Source organism: Aspergillus welwitschiae (genome assembly GCF_003344945.1).
Source record: "Aspergillus welwitschiae strain CBS 139.54b unplaced genomic scaffold BDQ94scaffold_10, whole genome shotgun sequence".
NCBI classification, from domain to species: domain Eukaryota; kingdom Fungi; phylum Ascomycota; class Eurotiomycetes; order Eurotiales; family Aspergillaceae; genus Aspergillus; species Aspergillus welwitschiae.
Genome location: NW_020798704.1, coordinates 854,849 through 877,228, shown reverse-complemented (window position 1 = coordinate 877,228; position 22,380 = coordinate 854,849). Strand labels below are relative to the sequence as shown.

The 22,380-nt window shown below is 50.8% G+C and overlaps 9 protein-coding genes across 9 annotated transcripts; 3 read left to right on the top strand and 6 right to left on the bottom strand.

The window, feature by feature from the left end:
- Positions 1-26: 26 nt before the first annotated feature.
- BDQ94DRAFT_140591 (uncharacterized protein) lies at positions 27-532 on the top strand. Its single transcript, XM_026765652.1, has one exon. The coding sequence runs from the start codon at positions 322-324 to the stop codon at positions 475-477; it is 156 nt and encodes a 51-aa protein (XP_026628318.1). The 5' UTR covers positions 27-321; the 3' UTR covers positions 478-532.
- A 2,769-nt stretch (positions 533-3,301) lies between these two features.
- On the bottom strand, positions 3,302-5,049 carry BDQ94DRAFT_12214 (proline-rich nuclear receptor coactivator motif-containing protein). The gene has a single exon (XM_026763794.1). It carries the CDS (start codon positions 4,851-4,853, stop codon positions 3,447-3,449), a length of 1,407 nt encoding a protein of 468 aa, XP_026628317.1. The 5' UTR covers positions 4,854-5,049; the 3' UTR covers positions 3,302-3,446.
- Positions 5,050-5,960: 911 nt separating this feature from the next.
- Positions 5,961-6,513, top strand: BDQ94DRAFT_168940 (SCF ubiquitin ligase complex subunit HRT1; the record flags this gene model as incomplete). Its single annotated transcript, XM_026771180.1, has 4 exons — positions 5,961-6,071; positions 6,138-6,216; positions 6,278-6,348; positions 6,415-6,513. The coding sequence occupies 4 exons, from the start codon at positions 5,961-5,963 to the stop codon at positions 6,511-6,513; spliced, it is 360 nt and encodes a 119-aa protein (XP_026628316.1).
- Positions 6,514-6,617: 104 nt separating this feature from the next.
- Positions 6,618-7,500, bottom strand: BDQ94DRAFT_12157 (signal peptidase complex subunit 1). Its single transcript, XM_026763780.1, has 3 exons — positions 7,215-7,500; positions 7,041-7,100; positions 6,618-6,957 (listed from the first exon to the last, which is right to left on the bottom strand). Exons 1-3 carry the CDS (start codon positions 7,380-7,382, stop codon positions 6,754-6,756), a joined length of 432 nt encoding a protein of 143 aa, XP_026628315.1. The 5' UTR covers positions 7,383-7,500; the 3' UTR covers positions 6,618-6,753.
- Positions 7,501-7,518: 18 nt separating this feature from the next.
- On the bottom strand, positions 7,519-9,460 carry BDQ94DRAFT_140580 (homoserine kinase). Its single transcript, XM_026765651.1, has 3 exons — positions 8,799-9,460; positions 8,388-8,686; positions 7,519-8,309 (listed from the first exon to the last, which is right to left on the bottom strand). Exons 1-3 carry the CDS (start codon positions 9,220-9,222, stop codon positions 7,968-7,970), a joined length of 1,065 nt encoding a protein of 354 aa, XP_026628314.1. The 5' UTR covers positions 9,223-9,460; the 3' UTR covers positions 7,519-7,967.
- A 463-nt stretch (positions 9,461-9,923) lies between these two features.
- On the bottom strand, positions 9,924-10,180 carry BDQ94DRAFT_140579 (uncharacterized protein). Its single transcript, XM_026765650.1, has one exon. The coding sequence runs from the start codon at positions 10,162-10,164 to the stop codon at positions 9,988-9,990; it is 177 nt and encodes a 58-aa protein (XP_026628313.1). The 5' UTR covers positions 10,165-10,180; the 3' UTR covers positions 9,924-9,987.
- Positions 10,181-12,020: 1,840 nt separating this feature from the next.
- BDQ94DRAFT_158581 (magnesium transporter CorA family protein) lies at positions 12,021-16,555 on the top strand (the record flags this gene model as incomplete). Its single annotated transcript, XM_026768972.1, has 4 exons — positions 12,021-13,432; positions 13,520-14,054; positions 14,786-15,821; positions 15,882-16,555. 4 exons carry the CDS (start codon positions 12,021-12,023, stop codon positions 16,553-16,555), a joined length of 3,657 nt encoding a protein of 1,218 aa, XP_026628312.1.
- Positions 16,556-16,904: 349 nt separating this feature from the next.
- On the bottom strand, positions 16,905-18,792 carry BDQ94DRAFT_12104 (splicing factor ESS-2 family protein). The gene has a single exon (XM_026763767.1). It carries the CDS (start codon positions 18,685-18,687, stop codon positions 17,254-17,256), a length of 1,434 nt encoding a protein of 477 aa, XP_026628311.1. The 5' UTR covers positions 18,688-18,792; the 3' UTR covers positions 16,905-17,253.
- Positions 18,793-19,635: 843 nt separating this feature from the next.
- On the bottom strand, positions 19,636-22,091 carry BDQ94DRAFT_168935 (uncharacterized protein; the record flags this gene model as incomplete). Its single annotated transcript, XM_026771179.1, has 2 exons — positions 19,636-21,563; positions 21,644-22,091. The coding sequence occupies 2 exons, from the start codon at positions 22,089-22,091 to the stop codon at positions 19,636-19,638; spliced, it is 2,376 nt and encodes a 791-aa protein (XP_026628310.1).
- Positions 22,092-22,380: the final 289 nt, after the last annotated feature.

The following is a 22,380-nucleotide window of genomic DNA, read 5'->3' as shown; positions in this document are numbered from 1 at the left end:
GGGGGGGGGGGGAAGAAGGGGGCGTGGGAAGAGGGAAGAAGATGTGGAGATTTGAAAGAGCAGGAGAGTAGGAAGACGATGAGATGGTGCCAGTACCAGCCAGAAAGAGAGAGCGCGAAAGCAAGCGCGCGAGGGAGGGAGGGATGCGATGGGGTTGGTCTGGAAGGACTGGATAATTGGAGAAAATGAGAATTGAATCTCGGTCTTTGGGTCTAGTCTCCTTGTGAGGGGAGAGAGGAGGGAAGGAAGGGAAAAGGAAAGGATAGGGAAAGGGAACAGGAAGAAGAAATTGGAGAAAGCGCTTTTCCCTCTTCTTTTGGGATGAAGAAACAACTTCAGATATTCTTTCTCTCTCTTTTGATTCCGTCAAAATTCTTTTCCCAACTTTTGTTGTCGTCGTTTTCCACCTTTCTTTTAATCTCCTTCTCCTTCTGCTGCTGTCGTCGTCGTCTCCCTTTGGGGCCCTTCACCAACTAGCGTGCTGTGGGTTTTTTTTCAATTGGGGCGAGGCCGGCAGCGACGATTCGTCGTTTGACCCCCTGGAAAGGCGTCCGGAACCAGGGACTGGGCCACCTCATTAATTACTCTTCGCAGTCACTTTAGATTGCCTCGCAATGTACCGGCGGTTACACATTCAACGCTAACTCAATCTCCCCCCTCAAATGACTAGCTTATTTTTAGTTAGTTATCTTTCTTTCTATGTAGGACTTTCTCGAATCCTCTTGAGGAATTCTTCCTCTCTAGTCGCTCTGTATGGTTTACTTGGATTTCCCTGCTTTAAACCAGAGGGAGTTTATCATGCATCACATAATACTCAACTCACCACTACCTAAAATGTCCGTTCCTGCAGACACCACTTCTTAACATTCCTTACCCGCCACCAACTTCCATCTCGGTGGCAATCCTTATCCAGTTGCGGCGGTACGCGTGTGATATCACACCTTTTCTTGAAAATCTTCCTGGATAGGGCTAAGAAACCATGACTGCAGTGGCTGACTTTGTCTACAGCCCCTCCCGCAGACGGTCGGGGCCTTCTTTATGTTGAATTCAAGGCCTGCGGAAAGGCAGTGAGTTAATGGTCAATGATTTGAGTCAGGCGAGCCACAGTTGCGGAACACTAAAACCATACTACCCTAGAAGAAGCATTCGGTGTTAATATTCCCAAATCGAAATGGACAAAACTTTGAAATCTAAATGGTAGACATGAGTCGGTTTCATGTAGGGACTTTTTCCCTTTATCGAACCGGAGTATCTATGCCAATCATCCTGATCCTTGCTCCTCCTAGCTTCCAATTATACTAAGTATTACCAAGGGAATTAAACAGCCCATAAAGGACCCTGTAAACTCTGTGTGGCAGTAAAGCCAGATATACGCCGGGTACCTGAATGTGACTAGTGTTATGTAGGTAGGTGAGAAGTACCACTGCGTATACCGCAGTAAGTATATCCATATGACCTATATTTATCTCGGCATGTAATTCATTGCATAGATAAACCCTTTCTTATCCCTAAGACATTAGGATTAATATCTTAAAACCTTTTCCAGGCTGGGTCCTCAACCTCGATACCCTATATCCCAGAGACCTACGATGTAGACTACTGGAATAATTCGCCAATTGGGGAACCCATTCATGCAACACAGGACACCCACCCCCTTTCATCATACGGGGAAAGTTGAACCCCACGAACACCTAGAACTCGATTAGCACGAGGAGTTATAGTCGCTTGTCGGAAGGACCAGCAATCCCGTTCATTGGACATGTATCAGATAGAAGTAGTAGAGCATCTAAACCAGTGGATCATGCATTCAAGATCTGTCTCAGATACGTACTTGTTCATGTAGCTACCTAGCCATCATTACGAATACCAGGCATTACGTGCATACTTGACTATGCATGTAATAAAGTACTGCTGTGCCTCTGACTGGGGGTAGAAGAAGTGGTCAGGAAACAAACAACCATTAATATCCCAATCCCCTGGGAATTACCCCATCAAGCACCCACCACGCAATACCCTTTCTTGCCCCTGTCCGCTATCACGGGGGTTTTTCTTATGTCTCTTCACTGTGATGGTGGGATTGCAGTGGAGGCAGACTTTCTCTAGTAGCGAAATTTGCAATACCGGAAGTGGAGCCCAGAACAGCAAAGAGTGGATTGACGCTTTCGGGAACTCCCCATTCGCCGTTGAGGTTGGGCTTGCCGCCCCGGGCGGCTTCCATTCGGGTTCTGGACTCCGGATTCGGGCCTCCTTATCCATCCATGTTTTTCCCTACCTGCTCCGTGGAGATGTCAAGTAAGGATCCAGGACCTAATAGCGGGAGACAGTTGCTAATTTGGGTATTCGGGGGGTTTCGCTAGTTAGTAGACGTCGGACTACTAATTGGAGATGACTAGACTGTATCTTGATATGGTCGCTACAGTGTCCCTGAGACATATAGTAGCTGTCGCTTGGCAGAGATACTAGAATTATGATCACCACCATTACTATTACTATTACCATTCGCCAAATTCTGGCCATTTGGTCTGCATAAATTACAGTATAGGAAGTGGAGAAGTGTAAATGGAGTAAATGATAGCATCCGGCTGAACGAAGGTATAATTGGGATAGCCGTTGATGTGGATTTGTGTCGACAATGGACAAACCCACCGTGAAGACCAGGGGCTTCGAAACGAATGTAGGTACATGACACATAGGAATAAGAAAGGATAGGAAGAGAAACGAAAGGCCTTCATGATACATGTCAGGAAACAACCAGTCCTGGATTGGCCTTAATAACTCTCGTCCAGCAGACGAGAGAGCCGAACCCAAAAAAGAGTAGAAAAGTTATCGTTCATCGCCTTAGGCGAAACCTGGAACCGAACCCACAAAGGACAAGTATTGATAGAAAGAGACATGATAAAGATGAAACAGAAAGAATGGATAAACATGAAGCAAGCCAAGCAAGACAAGCAAGAAAAAAATGTCAGATTGTAACAACATTAACGAGTGTCATCACGGATATCCGTAGACGTTAAGAAACCTCGCCCAAACCAACAGTCCCATAAAGAGCACTCCAAAGGCAACCGGACTCCGGGGTTCAATGCAAATAGAGGTTCGAAGACATACTGGGGGAAAAGATAACCCCCCTTCAATCGCCAGGATAGCCGCTACCAACATGAAACCGCGGAGAACAACAGAACAGGACCCCTGAGAAGGACATAGATGATACTTCGTCAGGAAAACATAACTTAGGACATAAAGCACAAGATGATTAGGATGTGAACGTAAGTTGCGGTAGCCCAATAAAAATGAGAACCATGCTTCACATGGCCAGTGGGATCCAGCTAGTGTCCCCAGCACTGTTCGTCAAGACTGTGCCCTTTGTGATAAATTGATATCGTGAAATGAACGGATGAAATAAGAAATAAGAGAAAGGAAGGCATAACGAGACACCAAAGACAGTCGAGTCAGGCGAAGGAGCTTTGCATGCCGTTGGCTGGCATGGTAGGGTTCACATCAAGCTTCAAGATCCTTCGCAGATCATCTTCTATCTTCTTCGTGTCATAAGGCTGCGCGTTGTTGCTCACTGACACGCTCCGTGAGACAGGAGATTGGTGCTGCGGAGGAGAATAATAGGTAGGATATTGTGCATACTTAGGAGGAGATTTGGGCTGGTCGTACGCGGCTGGAGGGTAGAAAGCTTGGCCATGAACGCTCGGCATATTTTCGACTTTCGAAGTAAGAACTTCTTTCCTCAACGGAGAGTTTTGCAAGTGGTACTGCTGAGCAGCATTCGAGTGCGTATAGGATGAGGAATAGTGCCGACCATTTCCGACGAATGTTTGTTTCTGATCATATGACATGCCATGCGAGATAGAAGCGGGGGGTCCAGAAGTCGTTCTCACTGGCGTTGCAAAGTGAGGTACGCCGGGATTTGAAGCAGGCCGCTCCATCACTGGGTTGCTGTGATCTTGAGCCGTGATAGATGCGGACGAGGGTCTCTGGGGGCGAGGGTTGAGCAACAAAGTTTTCAAAGCTTCGGTTTTAGCTCTCTTCTCCTGTTCATCGAAATCACATACCGGAGGAGAAGGTGAGCTGGCCGATCGTAACGCGTTCATACGGTCCTTGTAAGAGGTCGCAAAGGAAGGCCCAATTTGCGAATGCTGGAACTCCGGGCTTTCCATCTCCAACCGGAAGAGCCCATTAGCAGTGCCATTGGGCCTACGGTGTTGAAGGGTCTTAGAATCAGTCTGTGGCGACCGGACCCGACTGCTTGCTTCGGGGCTTCGCTGCTGTTGCTGCTGGGGGTTCCTGGCCTCGACTGCAGCTCTGAAGAGAAAATCCAAGGGTGTTGACTGACGCTCTTCCTCCTGAAACTGTGGGCGCGACTTCGGCTTTGAGGGGGTGTTCTCCAGATCCGGCTCAGCATCGAGATGATCACCGTCGGACTCTAAGGCCGGTGCAAGATCCGACTCTGGTAGAGACTTGGAGAAGAAACTGGGGATAGGTAGTGCCGACGGTGCTGGAGATGCATGGAAAGTCGGGCCGGCGTAATGAGGGCTGTCTTTTACTTGCGGGGTGGCGATGGTATTATTAGGTTGAGAAGTAGTATGACGGTGCCCATTAGGCGCTGGGGATGCTTTGGATGCGTCGCGCGGCTTCTTGCCGGACCGACTGTGCTTCTTCTTGGAGGCGTTGATATTAATCGAGGAATCGGTGGCGGTCCCGCCAGGACTGGAGTTCCTTGGCGGCGACGAGGGAGGGGTTGCCAGTATGGCGACTTTCTGAGTAGAGGGTGTCAAGGTCCTCTTCGAATTGCGTCGATTGTTTCGCGACCCCTTTGGCGTCGGAGGGTTGGGCAATTGAGTTGACATGATGGTCAGATAGGCTTAAGAAATAGGCAGCCTTGTGAAGAGAAACCGAAAACGACTGGCGGCGGCGGCGGCAGCAGCAGCAGCACCAGAAAACAAAAACAATAGCGATAAGAAGCGACTCGAACGATAGTCACGAGTCGGCGGTGGTACGAAGCACTGTCCAGCAGCCCGTACTCGATGATTCAACGCTGGATAGAACTATCAGGAGACAAGGACAAGAGAGAGACCGTTGCTAGGTGCTGGGCACTGAGTGTGTGGCCCGACGAGTTGGTCTTTGATTGATCGGAAAGACGTCAGATGGAGGGAACAAGTCGGAGAGTGAAATCGTCTATTATTAGAGTCGAAGGAAGCGCAAAGGAAGCAGTAAGCCAAGACTCCTAGGCATGCTCACGTCTAGATAGGCGAATAAAGGCAGCAAGTAAAGGAAAGCTGAGGTACATCGTAGGTCTTGACCGAGGCTTTGGGGGGAAAGGTTGAAGTGAGAGAGTAGCGACTGGACTTTGGGAAGGGCGGGCGAAACCTAAGAATGGCTGGGGGACGAACCAAGCGGGGATCATCGGCGATGACTCAGCCACTTGGTACAAGTCACAAGTTCAGTCACGAAAAGCAGTAGTAACAAAGGTAGTAGTAGAGTTCTTACGCCACTGCCAGGCCAGCCTTGCAAACAGAACAAAACCAAATCCCTTTCAGCTGCTGTTTATCTCGCTTCATACCCCAGGCCATCATTCTCCCCAACAAGGTACTCGACTTCAAACGAAATAAAAGACAAAAGAGTCATATCTCTTGCTCATTTCGCATCAGCTTTCCTTTGGTAGAAACTCCCTACTACGTCAGTGTTCCTCGGGTAAGCCAAATGCCCCTCTCGATCTACGGCCGCCAGAGTATTGCCGGTGGGCTCACACCGCAATCATCCCCCGGGTTATCAGCTAACTAACCACAACTACTACCAATAGTACCTAGGTCAGGCACCACCACTTTCCGAGCAACCTACGTAATTAATCTATCTGCGTGCCCCTCCTCCGAACCCTGCTCAGCTCGTTACCTGTCCCGACCTGTGACCGGTTTTTTCGACAGACTAAGCGCCGTCAAAGCGTTAAGGCTCGCAACATGGCGGATGTGGAAATGAAAGAAGCCGGCTCCGCCGCCGTTAAAGCGAAGGGCTCATCGAAAGCTTCCGAAGGTGCCAGTGACGGCAAGAAGAAGTTTGAGGTTAAGAAGGTATAGCACCAGAGACGTGGGCTTTCTCTCCGAGTACCGTTGAAGCTAATTGGGTTGCTCCTCCAGTGGAACGCGGTCGCCCTGTGGGCGTGGGATATCGTCGTCGACAACTGCGCAATTTGCCGTAATCACATCATGGATCTCTGTACGTCTCGGATCCTTCATGCCTTCCTGCAATACAGCGTCTAATGTCTAACCGTTGCTAGGTATCGAGTGCCAAGCCAACCAAGGTTCGTCTACGACTGAGGAGTGTACAGTCGCTTGGGGTATCTGCAACGTAAGTTCACTCTTCCAGACACTCATTCTGCACCCCACACTAACGCCGACCTTTCTCGACCCCTAGCATGCGTTCCACTTCCACTGCATCTCGCGATGGCTGAAAACCCGTCAAGTTTGTCCCCTCGACAATAGGGACTGGGAGTTCCAGAAGTACGGCCGGTAAACGCGTGTCCGAAGATCGCAGGGTTCGAATACGGGCGGATCACCTCCTATGTCTTACAATATCCCGTACAAGGTAGAACCGGAAGGGAGGGCTTTCTACGGCGTTTGTGGTTCATTTCGCAGTTCTCAGCAGCGGCTTTCAAAATTATTGATGCAGGTTTTGTTTGTGCACACGCAAGCGGACAAGTTGTGATTGATTCAGGATATAAATTAGACATGTCCAAAGTCCGCGACTTTTGTCTCACGCAACCTTAACTCCATCTACCATGATGCCTGCACCACCTCCCACGCCCGCCGTCAAGGGAACAAGCCATTTCTCGGGATTCTTATTGTACATAGGCCAAGGCGGAATGACGGCCAACCCAGTTATTAACGTGCCGGCCAATCCGACCCAAAGTGTGAGATGAATATCCTGGAAGATGTATCCAACAATGAAAGCAACGGCCTTAACAAAGCGACAATAGTAAGCAACCGGACCAGAAGACAACAACACCAACATCACCGTAGAATAATATGAGAGGAACTTACACCCGACAGAACAAGAAGCACTGTGCTAAGAAGCTCTGCAATGCGCTGGCCTTGGAAGTCCTATTGATGGAAACGTTAATCATTCACTCGGCATAGGTAGATAGAAGTAAACGCATAGGTGGCTGTAATAACGATCACCCAAACAGCGGGCGCAGAGGAAACCCAAGAACTCACGATTTGACCTTCCAAAGCATCTTGAATCGGTGCAAGTAGACTTTCCATTGTGAATGTTTTTATTGAATCGCGATGCGGCTCTTTCTCAGATCGATATTGACGGTCGCTGGTCGAAGGGGCACCCTTTACTTCGTTGCCGGCGATGAGGTTAGCTTGAGGTGGTCGCATGTCCACCGCCTCAGCTTATCGCGGGTCAATCGGACGCCGTACTGTTACACAGACGGTAATATTCGTATTGAGGCATGTCTCGGGCATGACGTATCATGCTCCAGGCAGCTAATCACTCATCATCGATCGCTTGAACATCGTCTTTAGGTTCTTTGTTTTCTATATCCTTCTTGGGACGTGGAGAGAAAGTCCATTGATAAATGTAGCCGGTTGGTATATCTTCTAGCAATGCATCTGTAAAAGCTCTCTTCCTGTCAGGTGCTCTAGTGTTCTCAAATCTACAAGAGTACACAAAGTGCCTTGGCAATCCTGAAGTTGCTGGGAAACTGTTTATTCGATGTCATTTCAAGAACTGAAGTCTAGGCGACAGTGTAGGAAGAAATTGTGGGCATGTATATCATGAATGTGAGTAATAAGAAGAGTCACTTTCGTTATGCCCACTGTTCATAGAGCCCTTTCCCAAGCTCTAACCGTCTATGAAAGCATATACACCAATCATGGCGGTCATGTCTATCACTGCCTCTCCGATCATGACTTTTTCTGCGTGAGAGTTGGATTCGACTTCTGGAAATCGCTATCAAATTCTCAGTATTGGACAGTGGTGCCGTCTTGGGCAGGCTCAAGCAACTTCCACTGGCAGGCGATGCCATTGGTAGCAAAGCGAGAGATAATGCGGTCAGCAATTTCTTCGAACCTATCCGTTGCCAAGGCAAGGATGGTCGGACCGGCACCTGACAGACAGATTCCAAGCAGACCGGGCTGCGTACGTGGGTTCATTGATTGAAGAATTTCCGTCAAGCCGGGGATAAGAGTCTGTCTGTATGGTTGGTGGACCTTATCTTGCATGGCCAGATAGATCATGTCTGGGTCCGGCGGAGAGCTGCCCAAAGCTGCTGGGAGCAAGGCAGCGCGCTGGAGGTTGAAGACCTAAACCAAGTAATAGCATTAGCCGATGCAGCTCACTGCTATCGGTACGGATTTGGCAACGGAGGGAGCAAAACTTACAACATCCGCTCTGGTATACGAGGTAGGAAGAACATTCCGGGCGTTGGCGGTCGGCACGACAAAGTCGGGGATGATGGCAATAGCCTTGATTTCTTTGGCCCACTGGAACTTTCTGTAATGGCCGATGCCAATGGGCGGCTCAGGAGGCCTCTTGCCGGTGTCAATGCCACCAGCCGGAGAAGGAAGAACTTCACTGAGAGGAATCTCCTTGCGCGCAACATCTTCGGGAGCGAGTTCGTTGAGGTAGGTGCCAACGAAGCCTCCGAAGAGCGAGGCAGCGACATTGTCGGGGTGTCGTTCTGTTGAGCGGATGAGCGATGGCCAGCAAACGAGGAGGTATCATTCATTATCAATCGCATGCAGCATGCTTGAAACACCTCCCTCCAAAAAGAAGATGGATGTGCGACTTACCGATCATCAAACAATAATCCAAGAGACGATCCTTGCTGAGTCCAAGCTTACCTACCTCATTTCCCAGCATTACACCAGCCACAACGGCAGTGCCAGAAGAACCGAGACCCCGACTAAGGGGGATCGGGTTTACAATGTGCACATGGGTCTCAGCAGGGAATGCCCGTTGGCTATGGCATCTAAGTACGTAAAGTGCTACGCGGGTGATCAAGTTGACCTCGGGGTCCAGACTGATCTTCTCGGAACTGTTGCTCAGGTCGTCATATGTGATGCGACAGTTAAGTGGTTGTTGCGATGACTTGGAGGTATCAATTGTGACGTGGAGCTCCAAGTGCATGGACAATGCCAGGCCGATCACGTCGAACCCAGGTCCGATGTTGGCGGAAGAGCAGGGCGTCCTGATAACAAAAGAGGTCGCAGCCATTGTGGGGGAAGGAGGACGAAGGAGGGATCAGGAAAAAAAAAGAAACAAAAGTGAACTGAAGCGGGATGAAGCCTCCAGTGACTTGCTAGGTCTGGTACGTAGTATGGATGGCAAGTGCACTTTCGTTGCCAGTCACCAGCGTAGTAGTGATAGATAGACTTGAGTCACTACAATAATAATTATTATCGCACTCGGCTCCGACTAAGGTTGTGACTCTTTCTTTTCTTGGCGCTCTTCGGTGGTCAAAAAAGGTAATGAAAAAGGGTTTCCAAAAAATAGCAGGCAAAAAAAAAGGCCGACGTCGGGGAAGCAGAAAGCGGGCAAGTGAGGGGCCACAGGGCTTGCTAGATCCAGGTGCCACAAAGCCAAGTTCGAAGATTATTCCCCAAATTCTCCTATCACCATTGTTTGTCACATGGTTATCAATACCTACTACTACTTAGTTACAGAAAGCAGTTCCTTGACCCATCCATAGTTACGCTGGCAAATAATCAATGCATATTTCTTTGGGAGTCATGCGATCGCTTTATTAGTACCTACTCAGTAAGCTCCTCCTGATTGGGTCTCGGTCTGACCTGAAGATTTGTGCGTATTGTTACAAACAAAAATAACCTCAGCCGCAAACGCTTCCTCCTCTCTCCTTCAAGTACAATACACTTTTCCGACGAGCCTAAAAAGATGGAGGTCTCCCCTTACTGATTGTCCTACGATAGCCGAACAGGCTAATTATGATTTGGTGGAAAGGGTGTGACAATGACATACATATCATATCATAAAAGTTTTCATGCATGCCCCTGTGGGGATTCGGAAGGATGATGTGTTTCGAGAATGAGCCAGATCTACTTTGATCCTTTCTGCCCTGTTTCGTCCACTCGTGTGTGGAATAGGATACACAGGGCTGGAATTGCAGTGCGACTCAGCTACGATCAACTTGGCCTTCATTGGGCAGCAGAGGAGGACCTTCTCCCCCTAAGTCAGGCTCCATGTGGCAAGGTAATATTACCAGTCATTACGCCACTTAGGAGATGGAGATGGAGACTTTGTAGGAGGAAGCAAGACATACTTACTTGGTACAAAGTAGTAAGTACTTAGCGTCCTATGACAGTTACCACGGAAGCAATTAGACGAGATGGATGGGTTGTTTAGATTGCTGCCTAGAAAGGTCTTATTCGCGCAATTCCGTTTGAGAACCTTGGGTGATAGAGTGAAGTAAGTGGTTTGATTTTTGGTTAGGATACTAGCAAATGAGACATACTAGTATTGGACGAGGTGGGTAGATCACACGGATCTGTCCTGTCCACGGCAACCATTGGATCTGGAACGTGCAGGTTTGCCAGCCAAAAGAGATATAAATAATTCTTTCACGGGAAAGTTTTTGACAGGTGCCCAGTATTGTAATTAAATTTCAGGCTTGCAGCTTGAATGAATGGATAGATACGATCCCACACAAGCATGATCCACAAAGCAGGATCATTCTAGGAGATTCCTGTTTCTTCAAAGAGGTCAAGCAATGTTTTGAATAATCATAAATTGACCATGGCCGTAGGAGTGACTGCTTACTGGATTGCTGCAGAACAGCTGATGATGGCCATGGACTCGGAAGCATCCAGATTTCAAGACTACTAAAAGCCACCGGCGTGATTGGACGACGACGGGACTAAACCGGCCTCGGGGCCTTTGCCGACGCGGCGTCTTCAACTAAAAATTTCAGACTCCTCAGCCCGTTTTTCACCCTTGATGCGGAAATTTCTGCCCGCCCCTCGTATTTTATATAATACTAGAATTGCTCCTCCACTCGGCTGCCTTGATTCTCGGTTCTCTTCTGTCCCCTTGAGACATCTCCCTCACATCACCTCCTTGGTGACATCTTTTGAAATCCATTGCTCTTAATTTTATTTATATCTTACATCTTGCATCGTGCTTCTCCAAGTGTTTCGGCTGTCTTTGATTCGCCGTTGCCCTTTTCCCGTCCTCGTGGTTAGACGCATCGTCTTTGACCACGGGGTCTTTTTTTCCGAGTGTGGTGCGTACTACATCATACTCTCTAAAAAAAATAGGGTCCCCCATTTCACTTTTGCGACTCTTTTTTCTACCAGTCGCCTCCCACCCTCTTCCTTTTGAGTGTGCCGACGATCGTCACCACTCACGTTGAAACACATTAAGTGCACTTCTCAATCCAACACTTCATTCAAGTCAAACCGAATCTTGTCTTCGATCTCCTGCAGCCCGATTGGTCCGTCCTATTGTCCGCTGTCCAGCAGCTCTTCTCGATTTCGTTAAACCCAGCTTGGGCGTCAATCCTGCCGGTCGAATCTTGCGCTGAACCGCGAGAACTCTGTTAAGGGGTTCTCTCTGTCATCGCACTTTTCTCCCGCACCTTTCGGAGCGACGGCGCTCCTTACGCTTCACTCAGTCAAGTTGGCGGGCCTTCGCTGCAACCAGTCTTCCCTTCTCCACCCTCTTCTGGGCCCCAAGTTCAGGGTCTTCTGCGGGGGCGACACCAGACCCCCCTAATAGAGCTTATTCAAGCAGTCTCAAAGCTGGCACACGGACGCGCATCGGTAATGCCAGGCCCTTGCGAGGGGTCTGGCTAATGGATGGAGGAGCAATCGCCCTGGGACCTTTCTCATCCAGTCTACAACTTCCGACGTCGCGCCCTCGAACGCCGCCGCGCATATAATCACTTCAAAAAACCATAAGTCAACAATATTGGCTCCCCGCCAGCAAATTTGTTTCGTCAACTCTCTTATAAATACCCACGCGAGGAAGAATAAAAAAAGAACACCGACATAGCCACAATGTCCGAGTCACCGAAGTCCGAGAAATACATGTGCCTGACCAGGTTCAGCACCCCGGTCCCCGAATTGGATGATCATCGATTTCAATTAGATGCGCCACGCCTGGAAGCCACCCCCGATGTACCGCTGAGTCGGCAAAATACCGTCCCGCAGGCTTTCAACCCCGAGACGCCCCAGCGCCCAGACTTGCTTAACATCGAGGATGCGCTTCGGGAAGCTGGGTCTCTATCGCGTGATTTCGAAACCGCGGTAGTGGACGATGATCGATCAGACAAGGATTTCAATGCTATGGGACGTCGCTTTTCAGTTGATCCCACGGGGAACATCCGCCACGGCCGTACCTATAGTCGCACGCATCAGGATATTGCGAACTTGTCGCGCGAGTCGTCTGTGTCTGCTCGGTCGACGTCTCCACCCAACTCGGTTGAAGCATTCGCAGACCCGCGTCGCCGGGAGCGTGCGAATACCTTGGAAAGCCATGCTGCTCCAGATTTGGAAGCCATTCTCCAGCGCACGGTATCTGGTGGCACACATCCTCGTCGCCCGACCTTCAGCAACGCGAGTGTGGTTAGGCCGCAGCCTGGAGATTTAACTTTGGAGCCAACCGATGATGGCTGTCTGCCGACGTTTGAACAGCCTGGCAGGATTCCAGTGATCGACTACGAGGAACTGGAGGAGTTCGTTGCTCTCAACCAAAAGGCGAAACCTTCCGCAAACCGGCGCAAGCACAGCGTCAGCTCGCAAAGCCAGAAGCCGCGGGTGTTCTATGACCTTCGTCCAGGTGCTCAGAAGTCCGAGAAGGACGTGGAGAAGCGTTCGTCGAGCATTGAGCGTTCGTCAGAAGACATTTTGGAGTCCACTTTGGAGAAGGATGACAAGAAGGATTTTTCTGAAGTTGTCAACGAAAAAGAACTGTTGGCGACCCTAAAAAACGCGAATGAGCCTACGCGCTTCGGATTCTTCTCGTCGGAGGCACAGAGTACCGTGCATGCTGCCGAGCTGGGTGACCTGGTTTTGCCGGGAGACACTTTCCGAGATCTATTCCAATTGGGCCCGGACGGAGGTGTCTGGTGGCTTGATGTCTTGAACCCCACTGAGGATGAGGTGGGCGCTCTGTCCAGAGCTTTCTCTATCCATCCTTTGACAACAGAGGATATCTTGACTCAGGAAGCGCGCGAGAAAGTCGAGCTCTTCAAGCAGTATTACTTTGTCTGTTTCCGGACATTCTACCAGGTGGACAAGGCGGACGAGCGTTTCATGGAGCCAGTCAATTTCTATATGGTCGTTTTCCGTGATGGGGTGCTTTCGTTCTCTTTCACCGACAACCCTCACGCCGCTAACGTCCGGAGGAGAATTGGAAAGCTCCGTGACTATGTATCGCTGAGTAGTGACTGGATCTGTTATGCCATGATGTAAGTTTGTACAAGCACTTTGAGATGATGAGTGTTTCGCTTGGACCAGTCTTGCTAATTCCCATATAGCGACGATATCGTTGATAGTTTTGGGCCCGTCATTCGGGAAATTGAGGTCGAGTCCGAGGCCATTGAGGATCTCGTGTTCATTGCGCGTATGGATGACTTCGAGTCATTCTTGCCGCGCATCGGTGGCCTGCGCAAGAAAGTCATGAGTCTGATGCGTCTGCTAGGAGGCAAGGCGGATGTTATCCGGGGCTTCTCCAAGCGCTGCAACGAGCAGTACTCGGTGACGCCGCGTGGCGATATCGGTCTCTACCTGGGTGACATTCAGGATCACGTCGTAACCATGATGTCCAACCTGGCGCACTTTGAGAAGATGCTTAGCCGCTCGCATACCAACTATCTTGCGCAGCTGAACGTGACTAATTTGATGCTGGGCAATCACGTCAACAAAGTTCTGAGCAAGGTGACGCTCATTGCTACCATGCTGGTCCCCATGAACCTGATCTGCGGTCTCTTCGGAATGAACGTTCGCGTCCCTGGGCAAGATGCGGCAGGACTTGGCTGGTTCTTTGGGATTCTTGGGGTCATCGCAGCTATTGTCATTCTCAGTGGAGTGGTGGCTCGCTGCTACAAGCTTGTATAAGCTTAGCAGGGTGAGCCGTTGGGGGTGTTGTCGATATGATCATGCACGTAAATAGCCGATAGACATGAATCGTCATCTTGTTTGTAGTAGTGAATGATATGCATGAAGGACATTTTTTCCCCCTAAGCCACGAAGCATACCGTAGAATTTAAGGAGGTAGAAATGGATGCACGTAATTGCTAGTATGCTGAGGCTCTCGGAGGAAGTGAGTGGCGGCGCCAAGATAAGCTGCGATTCGGAGCCTCCAGGCAACCGGCAAATCCACGCCTTATGAGAGTCCAGACTCTTTCATCTCCAGCCAGCATGACCTCAGGCCCATCTCCCCTATTTTCAGCAGCCAAGCGACTGGGATTTTCAACTCCAGGTTGAACGGACTCACGTCACACGGGGCGAATGCTGTTTGAGTTCATGGGGTAGCCCCCGATCGCATCTTCATCCTCGTTGGTACCTGCTTTTCCCCTCACAGTTCGGCTGGCCTCCGCCGTGAGAGGAAGTTGTTACGTTCCGGCACCAAACAGCTCATGGATATCGATTGATGGATGACCTTCCTTTCGCAATCCACCCTCCTTCAACCATTCTGAATGTTCGTTCGGCTTATACCGCCACGCCTACAGTGCCGCCGGCGTGCGACTGTCCGCGCGGTACTCGGATGCGCAACTGCCTTGGCCATCTGCGTTGGTAGAGTGGCTGCGACTGCTGGTGAGAATGACCCAGATACCCCATCGCTGGCCTCCAGAAGTCATGGCCACTTCCTCTTCGGCGAAGCTAGTCCGGAATTCAGTTTCCCACTCGCAGAATACAACGGTTTGGAGTTTGAAGATGCGGTAGACGAGGAGGGGGATGCGCGCGGACTCGACTTGGTTCGCCGGGCTCCCACTGGGGTGACATCCCTCGGAAACAACCAGTATCAAAATGGCACTCTAAAGATGGGCGAGACGGAATGGTGGTATTTCCCCGTGAATGGCGACGAGACCAACAGCACCTCTGAGAACAAGAAGAGTCGTGATCTTTCCAGGCGTTCGACCACCGTTTATCTGTCCCTCACGGCATGCTCCAAGCCCAGCCACAACAACACGGATTCCACCAGCACAGCAGCCGTACCGCAGCTGACAGTCTACGCATCTGAATCGATAGAGAAGCCTGGGCCTGACAAGTCCGAGTCCGACCAGACAATAAAATCAGCGGAGGAGGGCTATGTAGGCATGACCCTCACGGCAAATGGCGATGTCTATGTCGGAGTGACGGCTCCCAATAGCACCGAATACTCTGGTTCTTTCACCTACCAGATTGCGGCCTCGACCGATGCTTATTTCCATAGTGTCGACGAGAGTGATCAGTTCATGTTCTTAGTTGATTCGGACACTGGGGCAGCGCTTCTGACAACTAGGAATCTCACCAACTCCGATCTTACGTCGCAGAACTACAGTTCCTGGATGGACATGACACCTCCATACACAATGTTCGCCAACAATATCAACAGTACGTCCATATCGGGCTTGGAACGGTCATTCTGCGCTCTCGATTCGCTGGCGCAGATCGGGAAAAGCGAGGTTGAGACGAGCATAACTACCCGGGGTGCAGTAGACAGGCCAACCGAGCAGCTCTATGTCACCGGTCTTAATAAGTCATCTACCTACTACGGAATCATGGCTCGTGAGGGTAATTCCACCGAATGGGGCAATGGAATCGTAGGAGGTGGAGGAAAAGTATGGCCACGCATGAATTTCACAACCAAAACAGGTGAGGGACAATGACCCCCAAGACCACGGTCTTATCGGACTCTAACGAAGTAATAAACAGATGACAACTGTGCCGTTGTATACGACCTGCCATTCTGCTCCGAAGTCGCCTACGCAGTGCCATCCAACCCCTCCATCAACATGACAGAGCTGCGAAAGATCTACGACGACAATGCAGCATCTTTCTATAAGAACTTCAGCTACTCCCTCCAACAAGTTCAATGCAACACCTCCAGCGAGAGCTTGTTCTCTCTCGCCGTATCCTGCGACACCTGCGCCGACGCATACAAGCAGTGGCTCTGCGCCGTGACAATCCCCCGATGCGCAGACTTCTCCAGCAACGCCACCTTCCTTCAAATCCGTAATGCAGGCCAGCCCTTCCTCAACGGCACCTCAATCACCAACTCCTCCCTCCTGAAAAGTCCCGCTACGAACAACTCCCGCAACCCCTTAATCGACAGCAAGATCCGCCCCGGTCCGTACAAGGAAGTTCTCCCCTGCCAGGGCGTCTGCCACAGCCTTGTCCGAAATTGCCCTTCTATTTTAGGCTTCAGCTGTCCAGAAGGCCCGCGGGCGAATGTCTCGTACGGCATGCGCGACCCTAATGGTGACATCACGTGCAGTTATCTAGGAGCAGCGTATTACCTTAATGCTGTTTCCAGTTTGCATGAGAGCATATGGATCTCCCTGTATATGGTGATAGGTGTTTGGACTTCGTTCTGGATTCTTGGGTAGTTGGAGTTATTGGACGGGGTGAGTTAGGGTGGGTGCAACTATCCTCTAAAATATTCGTCTTTTCTTTATCTTCTCCCCTCCCTCCTTCACTAGTCGAAGTACACCGGGTCTGTATAGAGTGGAATACATAGATCACCTGCGGTATGTTAGAGCGGGCATAGATGGGTTGAGTCATAATGCTGGGCCAGTGAGGCATGGCATGTGCATAGCTAATACGAGGACGCGAAATAGATACCCCCTCTGCGTAAGGATGGCTTGTATGATACAGCCTAAAGCTCTTGTCTGTTATATTCAGTAAGATAACCCTTAAAAGAGAAGTAGTTTAGGGATGTAAGCTGTGAAAAATTCAGTGGCCTATAGTTGGCAGGTGAGCCAGTCTTTTCTACAAACAAAAAGTCTTCACACTTGCCTAAATCTGTTTCAATACTAGACCAACTGGCAGCTAGCTAGTTAGAAACCTCACACTTCCGAATTAGTATATACATTGTTATCTGGCAGTTGCCGAAATGTAGATGGCAACTGTCGTAATGGAAAAGTTGAACCTTTAACAACCTTTATCTCATAGTCGCATAGAATCCCCTATCCATGACGCCTCTATAAACCACTGGTATCTAATAATGACAAGTTAAAACACAAACGCTAACCCAATATGCTTGAAAAGAGGAAAGAGAGAAGTCCGTGTGAGAGCAGACACCACATTATTTGCCCCTTTTCGGGGTCGGTGTCCACATATTTCTCAGAGATGAGCTCGAGGATGATGCCGCTAGACGAGGAGTACTTCCCACCTGATGGAGTAACTTCTGTGCTGCGGGAGTCAACGCTTTGTTCGTCCTCCCTCCTGGCGTAGCTGCACCCGGCGTGCGCAAGCCAAAGTCCAATCGTGGGCTGCTGGCAAACCGTGGCGTTACGGGGGTCTTTGTCTCACGAAGGGATTTCTCTGCTCGCTTAGACCTCGCTACGCGATCTACCATGCGGTGGTGAATATCTTCCCGTCTCCGGTTTTCTTTGATCTCGAAAGGATTCGGCGTGGCATCACTGCCGCCAAGCAGGCGAATATCATCCGGAGATATCGCAGAATTGTCATTGTCTTTTGATGAAGTGAGAGGATATTCAGGCTCATCCTCATCCACAAAGGCGTACCCATTAACTCGTGGCGTCTCACCCCCTGTATATACTGCTTCAGATTCGGTGGGACGAGGGTGTCCGGCAATAGCGTCTTTGATGGCCGAAATCGAAGGTGAGGGCGGGGGTGCATTTGCGTCCGATGGCGTTTGCTGGATGCTCTCATCTGGTAACCGTGTGTTCTGAAACACTACCCGCTTGGGGCCTGCCCGCGACGATGCTTCAGCTTTTTGCTGTATAGTTTCATATGAATCCTCGATGGAGGAAGGCGCAAACATGAGCGAGTTCTCAGGTTGAGTTTTCCAGGTGTCTGGATTCGCGGGCCGGGCGTCCAGGTCAGTCTTTATAGCTATCTGCTTGAGCTGATCTGGATTACCGCCCTGGGCCTCGATCCGTTTAGCTTCTTGTCGCCGGTGCGCGATCTGTCTCGCAGTTGGGATCTTATTCCCACTCCACAACCATTTATATCTCTCGCGGTGCTTTTCATTCTGTTTATCGAGCAGTTTGTTGAATGACTCATTATCTTCGCTCGTATATTTGGCCTGGAACTCTAGCAATCCAAGGCGGGACACATCCGGGGTCGTAACATGGTCAACGTTGGGTGTAGTAGATGAAGATGTTGTTGACATGACTGACATCGGTGTATCTCCTCCCCAGCCCATCGGGGTATCTTCAGGACGTCCCGAATTGGTGGCTCGTGGTGTCATACTGGCTGATCCGGAATGCGATCGAGCTCTCCCTGGAGTCTTCAAGAGATCGGTCAATTTCTTCTTGGAGCTTGCAATCCATTGTTTGTCTCTCGAATCAAGCGCATCCAGGTATTCCTGCTTCACCTGGGCTTCTAGAAGACCGGGAAAATAATCACGTGCGATGATCTCCGACAGAGCATTGGTGTACACGTCTTCGTCCAACACAGTGGCCGGCCGCTTGATACGCTTGGGTGGCGGCGGCGGGGGCATAAGGCTGGTGTCGCTTTGACGCTTGGTCAGAGCCTGAGAGTCGGCGGACATGGCTGGTAATCGTGAGTAAAACAAGGACCCGAGCAGAAATCTAGTGAAGAAGAGAACTCCTAAATGATGAAGAAGGAAAGGAGAAGAAAGAAGACGACATGCTCGTCAGCGTTGATGACGGACATAGAAAGAGCGATCTCCGACATCAGCAGAGGAAGGAGCGCTTTACTGGCAGAACACCCTGACCGCCCTGGTTGGCGGTGAGGGATTGGCGTCACATGGCAATCAGGTGGCCCCGGTCTGGCTCAATGCACGTGGGCTTATTTAATTCAACACCTGCTACTGCAATTCCAAGTACTTGAAGACTGAACCGCGGAATAGCGCCATTCATGCTATAGGGACAGTAATATCAGATGTTATAATCATCACTTTTTCCTCTTCACGGTTTTCCCGCGTGTAAACCTCGTATCAGACAACTCTTCCCAGACAGACCCAGTTATCCCTTCCTGCTCTATCTATATACTGACACAGACCTAAATCGGCAATGGATGTTGAACAACACAAGAGCCACTGCAGCTGCAGCAGCTACCCAAACAAAAACCAGACCAACAAAATGAAAATATAAATCCGAACGAGTGCTTCTCCGACTGAAACCCCGTTCACTGTCCTTTCCAAATCCTCCATTGCCAGAAAAACACCCAAGATTTTTTCTTCCCGAGGAAAACAGTCGCTGAGAAATGCACCAGGAAATGCAAGTGAAGAAAATCTGAGAAAACAACAAAGAAAACATAAGCGCATAGCCCCCAAGAGTGGGACCAAATGACTGTTCGATGAATAACATTCGTCGCAGGGAAATCGAAACGCAAGCCACCAAAATGAGAAAATAAATATGAATCATCAAGTCGTTGAAGAAGTTCTATAAGTGAAAGGATGAGGAACGGAATGTCGCAGAATGCTGAGAACAAGGAGTCTGGGATGGATGCAAGTTGTCGTCGGGTTGATTGCAGCTCAATTGGCTGCAGGAGTAGGGAAGAGGGAATAGGATGCTCGGCCCTTACGCCGAGGGGCGGCCCTAGAGGCAGCATCATTCTTGATGGCCCTAGCGATCAATGGGCCTGCCTCCACTTCAGTGGTGGACTTGGCTCTATCGTGGATGGAAGGACCCACGGTGGACGCATAGCCTGATGGTTCGGGGCTTGCGTCGCCATCGGCTCGGAAAAGCTGGGATTCAACTTCGCGGGCCAGGCTCTTGGTCTGCCGATGATGGGAAGACTCGGGGCGCCCCATTCCGGAAAGTTCACCTGAGAGCCTCTGCTCAGATGGGTGGAACTCACGGCTGCTTGCCAGACTGTGCACCAGATCAGGAACGCTGGCGGTCGAGACGGAGGAACGATGTTTGCGGACCACCGACGCGGCGCGAGACAAGATCAAACTTTCCTGGGAGTTACACTTGCTAATGGGGGAAAAGCTGCTCCGGGGAGACACGGATTGGTCCATAGGCTGGATCACACCCGGCTGCGAGTAGAAGGCGAAGTGTCGGTCTGACTCCGTGTCCGCCGTCAAATACTCATCATACAGCGAGTCGGGGTTGATCTGTTTCCCCAAGCTGGGGGCAAACCTGACAGGCTGAAAATAATCACTGTCGCGCTGCGTCACAGCAATGCCAGTGTTATCATCTAGGGTGGTGGAGGTGACCACTACATGTGCGCTGGGTACATGATCCAAGTCCGCAGCGGGCAAAACCGACCCGCTCAGCCCCATTGGCTCAAACAACGCCTTATTCTCATCCGTGCCAGTGACTCCATGTTCCGCATCGTCTTGCCGAGGCTCGTCAAGTGAACTGCGAGTCCAGTCAAAGTTGCAATTCGACTCGGCAGCATGTTCATAGCAGTAGTCAATGTCTGCGTCCCAAGACTCATATATGGTTTCTTGGATGGCTCTCAGGTTGACTGAGGATCGCCTTCGAACTGGCTCTCGAGCCATGGACTCTTGCAGTGGTGCGGCCGTAGCAATACGATCCTGTGGAAGGGTGGGGGAACCCAGTGCCTCGGCAAACTTTCTTGACAAGTCTTCGGCGACATAAATGGACAAGTCGGACCTAGGGCCAGCCATGGAGGTGGTGGAAGGAGATTGCGCCTCGGAGAAAGGTGGAGATCTTGACATAACAGGCGCGCGAGGGGAGACCTCGTCAGTTTGGAGTCCGGGTCCTTCGTGCCAAGGGGACGGCTCCTCCTCTTCAGGCACGTCTTCCCAGTCTGACGACAGAGTCGGTAAGGACATTGACGAGGTGCGGGCATTCATCACTTCGTTGTTGATGTTGGTCGCAAACGCATGACCCGAAGGAGGCTGGAACATGTCTTCCAGAGGGATTTGCGGCCAAGCAGCACCCTGCTCTACATCCTCGGTATGCGAGTATACATGCTCGGGATATGTTGGTTGGGTCGACAGGCCCAGGATTTCGTCAATGGCGCGAGGAGCTGGCTCAGGTAATTCAGGGGAGGATGCCAGTCTCGGGGACGAGGCTCTCGGCGGCGGAGTAGTTGACCCAACTTTAGGAAACCTTGGGACAGGCCGCGAGAAGTTCTCAACGACGCGCGATTCTCTTCGTACTCTGACGTCGCGCTGCTTGGGACTCACAGACGAGGAGCCGCCTGGAGATGCTGGTGGACTTGTTGGCGGAGGGGGCACAACGTCGTCACAGCCAATAGCCGTCCCGCACTGGGTAAGGTCCTCCGTGGAGAAGTCACGGAAGTGCAGATCTTCAGCACGGATTCCTTTCAGGTTGGTGACAGGCCTCTGAGAGGCACGGATGGCCGAGAACTCAGTGACTAAGTCAGTCTCTCGAGCTTTCTCCAGCGACTGGAACTGGGACGGGCTCGTATGAGTCAGATGATGGAAGTCAAAAGGATCCGAGATGAGATTCTTTAGCTGGTCATCTGTGGCAAGTCCATTGTATGAGCATTGGTTACAGGGCCGATAGTCACAGCGCAATCCGCATATGACAGGGAAGACTTACGCGCATCACTATGGCGTGACTTGTTCCGGCTGAAGATCTCTGAGACTTCGAAGCGAGGCTTTTCACGCTCCATTTCATCCTCCTCGTCCAGCGTGGAGACAATGTGGAACTTACTTCCCTGACGACGGAGGATACGGCTTCCCCGCGAAAGGAGCGACTTGGTCACACTCTCGGGCCGTTCATGGCGGACGCCAGCCGCCGAGGTTGTCCGGTCATCCTGGGAAGGCAGCGATGCTGCATCCACGGAGGTCATGGAAGACGCGGGGGAACGGCGGGAAGAGGTGGTGGAGTTGGTGGTGTTACTGCGAGAGCGGCCACTGAACACGGACAGCCGCTTAGGACTATGCGCATGTGCAGTTGACCTGGAGCGGGTGTGGACCGAATATGGTTCGGGGGACTCGTTATGGGGCGCTCTGGCAGAGGGACGATCCAGATCCTGCTGGGACATGGTGTGGGTGGACGCTGGCAGGTGGGAAGCCTGCATCAAGGGGACAGAGGGAAGGATTGTTGACTATATATCAAATAGTCCAGTGGGCGATGATCGAGTCGGGGGTTAGGAGGGGAGGAGAGGGGGGGCCAAATGAGCAAGGCGAAGCAAGTGAGCGACCGTTAAGCCTCCGATTGTGATGGGATGGTCCTAGCTTTGACCATGGTAGGAAGAAGATATCGCACACCAGAGACCTGGGGAGACAAGGCAGTCGAGAGCACCGACGAGCTGAAGATTGGTCACTTTTCAA